The sequence below is a fragment of the Triticum aestivum genome, chromosome 6A (genome assembly GCF_018294505.1).
Source record: "Triticum aestivum cultivar Chinese Spring chromosome 6A, IWGSC CS RefSeq v2.1, whole genome shotgun sequence".
Classification (NCBI taxonomy): domain Eukaryota; kingdom Viridiplantae; phylum Streptophyta; class Magnoliopsida; order Poales; family Poaceae; genus Triticum; species Triticum aestivum.
Window position 1 is genome coordinate 527,283,747 of NC_057809.1, and position 7,443 is coordinate 527,291,189.

The 7,443-nt window shown below is 47.9% G+C and overlaps 1 protein-coding gene across 1 annotated transcript; it reads right to left on the minus strand.

The window, feature by feature from the left end:
• Nucleotides 1-763: 763 nt before the first annotated feature.
• LOC123128294 (U-box domain-containing protein 11) lies at nucleotides 764-5,094 on the minus strand. The gene is made up of 4 exons (XM_044548261.1): nucleotides 4,418-5,094; nucleotides 2,646-2,762; nucleotides 2,104-2,559; nucleotides 764-1,992 (listed from the first exon to the last, which is right to left on the minus strand). The coding sequence occupies exons 1-4, from the start codon at nucleotides 4,709-4,711 to the stop codon at nucleotides 934-936; spliced, it is 1,926 nt and encodes a 641-aa protein (XP_044404196.1). The 5' UTR covers nucleotides 4,712-5,094; the 3' UTR covers nucleotides 764-933.
• Nucleotides 5,095-7,443: the final 2,349 nt, after the last annotated feature.

Genomic DNA, 7,443 nt, shown 5'->3' on the forward strand with positions numbered 1-7,443 from the left:
GGGGTGGAGGAAGTTTAAGGGTGGCGGTTGGCATGCCCACGGCTTTGATTTTTTTTTCTTTTTTGCAGCTATTGCATATTTGCAGTACTTGGAGGCAAAACATGAGGCCACCCCAAAAAAATTGCAGCACCAAAAAAAGATAGGGCATCTGCTGAAGCTGTGTTTTTGTACAAATGATCTAAAAAAACAGTTTTTTTAGACACTTGGCCTGTTATACATAATCGGTTGGAGATGCTATCACGGCCACAGGCTCTCTCAACAGATGCTGCACCCGTTGGTTAATGGAAAGTTCTTACCCCTGAGAAGTCAAATGTTCACAAGAGACTACACAGTTTCAAACTGTTAAAGAAAAGGGGGTCCATGCATGTCATCGTCAGTATCCATACCTGCATCACCAGGATCTTGGAGCAAAAAGGGTCACAATTACCGTGTGGATTTTCAAACCGGAATCACCTTTGTTGCTGTCATGTCCAGACGAGCATACTCGGGGCCTCTAACAAATTGGATTGCAACAGATGATGGCGACGTAAGATTTATACCAGCACTCAGTGCTGTCAAAATCTCTGGTCTTTCAGAGGAATGGGGGTTAACGGCACAAAAGAAGTACTCCTAGAAAAAAAACATATAGTTATGTCAAACTGGTAGGCTGGAAAACGAAGAGGTCGTGAATAGATGTTTCGATGGAGACCGCAACAATTTTCTTCTATAAACTAAAAGGCATAAATGGAACTTCATGCACATGAGATGAGAAACAACACATTCAGATTCAGCAACACCGACCCTTTTTATTGTAGCCATCAATGAACACATCTGAGGGTGTCTGAAACCTCCACACCAGCCCACTACTTTCACACTGAATAACAGATGAGTTTACAACTTCCCGTATGTATAACAGACGCACACGTGAAAAATGGTATGCGACGGGCGAGCAGGCTAGAGCACCTGCAACTTACTGAGATGCTCCAGGAGAGAGGTCGCCTTGCGCTTGGCTCTGTCCGAGCCGGTCTTGGACAGCTCCGTTAATGGTATTTGAGCACCCAGCCTCCCTATGCAAGCGAGATTCTGGGCATCCTTCTTGCAGAGTGCAAGTAAAATGGCAGCGGCATTCTCCTTGTTGCGGGCCTGGCTTGATCTTAACAAATCGATCAAGAAGGGGATGGTGTGAGCCTTGGCTATCGCCGTTTTGCACTCGTGGTGACTCACGAGAACCGACAGGATTGTGAGCGCCTCGTCGGTGGCTCCGGCGCTAGATGAATCTTGCAGCATCTGAACCAGTGGCGACAATATTCCTGCCCGGACCGCGCGGACCTTGTTTGCCTGGTATATGCATAGATTGAACAGTGCTGTTGCTGCATCTTTTCTACCTCTTGAACTACCACTCTTCAGCAGCTCAACCAATGCTTCAATCGCCCCGGGGGTGCTTCCTATCATTATCTTGTTATCATCGATTAGTGACAGGCTGAAAATAGCTGCAGCTGCATTTTCTCTTGCCTCCATGCTACCCGTCCTAAGCACTTGTATGATTGGGACAATGGCACCACCGACCACTATCAGTTCCTTGTTTTGATCATATATGGAGAGATTCAAAAGAGATGTAACTGCGTGTTCCTGGGTTTTTGGGTCTTTTGAGGACAAAAGTTTCACTAGAGCAGGAATGGCACCGGACTCTGCTAGAAGCATGCGGTTGTCTGTACTTTTTTTGGCCAAGGATCTTATTTCAGCAGCAGCAGATTTCCGTTCATCCAATGAGCTGCAAGAAAGATTGCGAACTAATGCTTCAATTGCCAATCTGTCCTCACCGACCTCTATGGAAGAACCTTCATATTTCGATCTTGTAGGTGGTTCGATCCCTTTTTCCTCACACCATTGCAATATCAAACTTCTCAGTACATAGTTTGGGGTTAATGTAAGGTTTAGGAGCTTCTGTTGAGTTTTTGGGCACGTCCGGTTTCCACCATCAATCCACCTTTGAATGAAAGCACGCTCATATGTCTACAACAATAGCAAGAATATTGTCAGAAGATGCCAAATATATTTGAATCATAAACAGCAACACCCTAAGGGCAGGGCGAATAAATAATAAGTGATGGTGTGGAAATTTACCTGCCCTGTTGACACAATGACAGGATCTCTCATCAGCTCAAGAGATATTGGGCAACGGAAATCTTCAGGCATAGCTACAGTGTCAGGCTTCTTAACATTGTCAGGTGAGTCTTTTGCTTCATCACTTGTTTGGTTATCACCATTTGTTGGTTTTGCAGAATCAGCAACTGTAGCGTTTTCAAGCCCTTCAATTAGCTCAGACGTTATTTTTTTAATGTCAGATTTAGATATCCCGCTTATTTCTGAAATTAGTAAAGCAACATGTTGCAACTCCAGATGATCACTGCTCAAGTTTTCCAACGACAATGTCTCTCGCTGGCTGTGTGGTTCTTCAGATTGTGATCCAACATTATCAACATGATGAGCTAAGATATCATGAATTTTTGAAAAAATATTTAGATCAAGGGCTCCCTTCTTCTCCATTTCTCTTTTAAGCTGACCCCGCACTAAATCAACCTACAGATTAATCAAATTAAAGCAGGTTTGATTAATTAATGAAGGATCAATCTCAGAAATGTATCGGTCAATCAGGTTAACTATACCTCTTCTTGAACTTCATCAGATATTTGAAAACAACTATGCGGTAGATTTGTTAGAGCTGCTTGCAACTGCCAAGTCACATACTTGAACTGAACAGCAATATTCTTGTCGTTGACATCCTTAACAATGAAAACAATGAAGCATAAGAATTAAAGATACTAACATGTTATTGAATGCAAAATGACTATATAAAAGGGCATGAAGCAGGTCAGACTACAGATTCGATACAAGTGCATCTGTGGTCATATTCAAAAGGTTGTTCTCAACTGAGCCGACTGACATGCACGTACCAAAAAAAAAAGGGCAACCTGGTGCATGTAGCTCCCGCTTGCGCAGGGTCCAGGGAAGGGTCCGACCACTTTGGGTCTATAGTACGCAGCCTTTCCCCACATTTCTGTAAGAGGCTGTTTCCAGGACTTGAACCCATGACCTCATGGTCACAAGGCAGCAACTGACATGGCAGTAACACAGGATGTCGATACGATATGAATACAGCATTGGAAAGAATAATGAACTAGATTTCATATGCACATGTTGTATGAAAGTTTAATTATTTAGGCATGACAGATTTGCATTACGAACTAACACAAGAAAGAGTTTTTTCCTACATCCAATCCTGTCAGTTAGTTTAATCATGTGCTAGCTTTCTAGGAGATTTCGGATAAAAGGAAACATGTGCTATTTATATACTTCAAACAAGATCAGTTTGGCCCTACAAATATAAACATCATGTGGAGAGAACTATCCTGCAGGGAACACAAGCTAAAAGTATCATACTATTGTGTCTCCTCTTAAAGATAGAATCTAGTACTAATATATTTTGCTAAAGATCATTTGTGCGCCTGAGTCCTGAAGACTGAAGTAAAGAGTAACTTGGGGACAAATAGCTCAAAGAACCTCGTGAAAATTTAGAAGTTACAAATTTACAGTGACAACTACTAAACACTTATCTTACTTGGACCAATTTTAGGAGAGATGGTTTCAAGCAGTCAAATGACTGGCTTATCTACTCCACCGCATGCACACAATCATTCAAATTTGTCAATGTTATCCCAAGTAGCATAGTGTGGTATTGAGACCAAAAGCTAATTTGACAAAATACAAGACCAGAGATCAAAAGGCTCCAGTAAGCAACAACAATTTAGATAAGAAAACCCTAATAAATACTTTTAGGCAACACCTAACCCAATTTATACATTCGATGAGTTCATGTAGACTTGATATGCATTCTTTATTAGATATTGAAGGTTGCAAAATAGCAATGAGATTTCGGGTGGATAACGGAAAAAAGGGACGGTAGGAAACCAGGTCAACATGACACCGTAAACCTGTCGTCCTTGCTAAGCATGCTAAGACGTTACTTGTTTGACACCTTCGTTCTTCTTCCTTGGTGCACACAAGTTTATATTCATCGATGCATCGTAGAAGTATAGGAGGGCACGCATGATTTGACCATATCAAGATGCACCCAAGTCTAATAAGATCTACAGCTGTAGCACTTAAAATATCACAGCTGCAACTGGAGCCGCTGGACAGGAAGATCTATGCGCAAGAGAAACTAAAAGTTTCGTGAATGAATTTCTAAAATCTTGCCCGCTATACTAATCGTCAACGGAAACGAACCACATGCCGAAAAGAGAACTATATAGAGAAGGCCCGAACTAGACGCCGCGCAATCGCGCTCAAGTGTTCGACGGAATCTCGCCAAGAGCCGCGCATCAAGAAGCGAGCAATGCAGAAGGTTTGATTCGACCGAGACATCTCCGCCAGTCACCTGATCCGCGGCCCCCGTGTCGACTGCCGGCACGCGGCCGAGCGCGACGAACCTCCTGGCGGCCTGGAGCGCCCGGAGCAGGTCGGCCACCCACGCCGCCGCCTCGGGCCCCGCCGCGCCGTCCTCCCCCGCCGCCTCGGCCACCTCGGCCACGAGGTGCGTGAGCAGTGACACCTTCCGCGCGAGGCGGAGGCAGTCGGCCCGCAGCGGCTCCGGCGCGGCGGCCAGGTCGGCGGCGCCCACGGCCGCGATCTCCCGCACGATCTCCGCCGCCGCCCCGGCCGTCGCCGCCATCGCGACGCCCCGGGTCAGGACTCCGCGGGAAGCGGAAGCGGTGACGGTGGCGGTGGGGAAGCGGAGGGGGGAGGGGGCATGCCAATCTGCAATGTCAACGTCGGCAGTAATGTAGGGAGGAGCGCCCGCGCAGGCGCAGCCAGCCGCGTGGTGCGAGGGGGCTCGGGGAAGGAAAGGGGTGATGATGGCGACGACGATGGTGGGCTGTGGGTTAATGAAATGCGGGGCTGGGCTCGGGTTGGCGGCAGCTAGCTAGCTGGGGAGGAGCGAGGCTCCGGTGAGGTGCAGGTGCAGACCGTGCGGGAGGGGAGGGGAGGGGAGGTGAGCTGGGGGTGGGGTGGCCACTGGCTGCCGTTCGCGTGAGGAGAGGAGGAGAGATTCCCGGGCAGACCGGAGTAAACAATTGCCAGGAAATCGGTGCCCGCCTGGCTGCAGCCCCCGGGGAGCGACGGGTTCCGGATCCCGTGTGGCGCCACGCTCCGCTGCCGGGGACGCGGCACCATTCATTGCTAGGGCCGCGTTATGCAACAGTTTTTTTTTTAAGAAAGGAAGTTAATTAAGACATGATCTTTTGGGACGGTTGTACTCTTTTTATTACCACAACTCATTTTATTAACATAGCAGAGTGGGGATTAGAAAGAAGTTAATTGGCATGAACATCTTGGCTCTTCATCATAATTTCTGACCATTCGTCATTTTTTGGCTTGCATTTCGCGAATTACTGCTGACCAAATTAAGGAAGAAACGACTCTCTCAAATTCCATCGTGTAATACCTATTCGACGCTGAACGGGGGACTGAGACCATTCGTGTATAATCCCTCCACGTCTCTCCCTCCCCTCTAAATTATGATTTCCATCCCAATAATTAACCACTTGGCATGAAATTCTTTTTCTTTTCGCCTATATATCACACGTTTCAACGACTCGGCCATGATGTTTATTCTTCTCAAGGTGAGCTCGACGGAATATGTCTCTCGCTTAGGTTCGACAAACGAATATGTGAGAAGTGATGAGATCTGAACTGAATAGACATAAAAAGGAGCTAAGCCTACTCTCCACTCAATGACATGTGGGATCTAGGTGTCAGTATTCACATGCCTTTTATTACTAGTTATCCTTATATAGATCTATCATTTAGAAAAGGGCACCGATCTGCGCCGGCGCACCGGCCCAACTGTTGGGCCGGTCGCACAGCAGCCGTTGAATCCGACCGCTGGGCCGCTGGATCCCGCCAAAGAAAACGATTCACCCTTACCTTCTTCTTCCTTGCGCGAGGGAAAAAAGGAAATTTGCAGGTCAGTCTCCTCATGCGCGCCCTTGGCCGCACCGTCGCAGCTCGCCGGGCCTGCTCGACCGCCCCGTCGCACCTCGCCGGGCCTGCTCGACGTCGCAGCTCACGGGGGCCGGTCCATGTCACAGATCGCCGAGGCCACCGCAGATCGCCGGATGCAGCTCCTGTTGGAAATATGCCCTAGAGGCAATAATAAAAGGTTATTATTATGTTTCCTTGTTCATGATAATTGTCTATTGTTCATGCTATAATTGTGTTATCCGGAAATCATAATACATGTGTGAATACATAGACCACAACACGTCCCTAGTGAGCCTCTAGTTGACTAGCTCGTTGATCAAAAGATAGCCATGGTTTCTTGACTATGGACATTAGATGTCATTGATAACGGGATCACATCATTAGGAGAATGATGTGATGGACAAGACCCAATCCTAAGCATAGCACAAGATCGTGTAGTTCTTTGCTAGAGCTTTTCCGAATGTCAAGTATCATTTCCTTAGACCATGAGATTGTGCAACTCCCGGATACCGTAGGAGTGCTTTGGGTGTGCCAAACGTCACAACGTAATTGGGTGACTATAAAGGTGCACTACGGGTATCTCTGAAAGTGTCTGTTGGGTTGGCACGAATCGAGACTGGGATTTGTCACTCCGTATGACGGAGAGGTATCTCTGGGCCCACTCGGTAATGCATCATCATAATGAGCTCAATGTGACCAAGTGGTTGATCACGGGATCATGCATTACGGTACGAGTAAAGTGACTTGCCGGTAACGAGATTGAACGAGGTATTGGGATACCGACGATCGAGTCTCGGGCGAGTAACGTACCGATTGACAAAGGGAATTGTATACGGGATTGATTGAATCCTCGACATCGTGGTTCATCCGATGAGATCATCGAGGAGCATGTGGGAGCCAACATGGGTATCCATATCCCGCTGTTGGTTATTGACCGGAGAGTCGTCTCGGTCATGTCTGCGTGTCTCCCGAACCCGTAGGGTCTACACACTTAAGGTTCAGTGAGGCTAGGGTTGTTGAGATATTAGTATGCGGTAACCCGAAAGTTGTTCGGAGTCCCGGATGAGATCCCGGACATCAGAGGAGTTCCAGAATGGTCCAGAGGTGAAGAATTGTATATAGGAAGTCCAGTTTCGGCCACCGGGAAAGTTTCGGGGGTCACCGGTATTGTACCGGGACCACCGGAAGGGTCCCGGGGGTCCACCGGGTGGGGCCACCTATCCCGGAGGGCCCCATGGGCTGAAGTGGGAGGGGAACCAGCCCCTGATGGGCTGGTGCACCCACCTTGGGCCTCCCCCTGCGCCTAGGGTTGGAAACCCTAGGGGTGGGGGGCGCCCCACTTGGCTTGGGGGGCAAGCCACCCCCCTTGGCTGCCGCCCCCCATCTAGATGGGATCTAGAGGGGCCACCCCCCCCCTTG

What these genes read in the sequence shown, in the direction of transcription:
- LOC123128294 (XM_044548261.1), bottom strand. Translation starts at nt 4,711, where the DNA reads ATGGCGGCGACGGCCGGGGCGGCGGCGGAGATCGTGCGGGAGATCGCG. An exon ending in ACACGGGGGCCGCGGATCAG is followed by an intron (nt 2,763 to 4,417) that starts GTGACTGGCGGA and finishes TTCATTGTTAAG; the next exon opens with GATGTCAACGACAAGAATAT. An exon ending in CTGATGAAGTTCAAGAAGAG is followed by an intron (nt 2,560 to 2,645) that starts GTATAGTTAACC and finishes ATTAATCTGTAG; the next exon opens with GTTGATTTAGTGCGGGGTCA.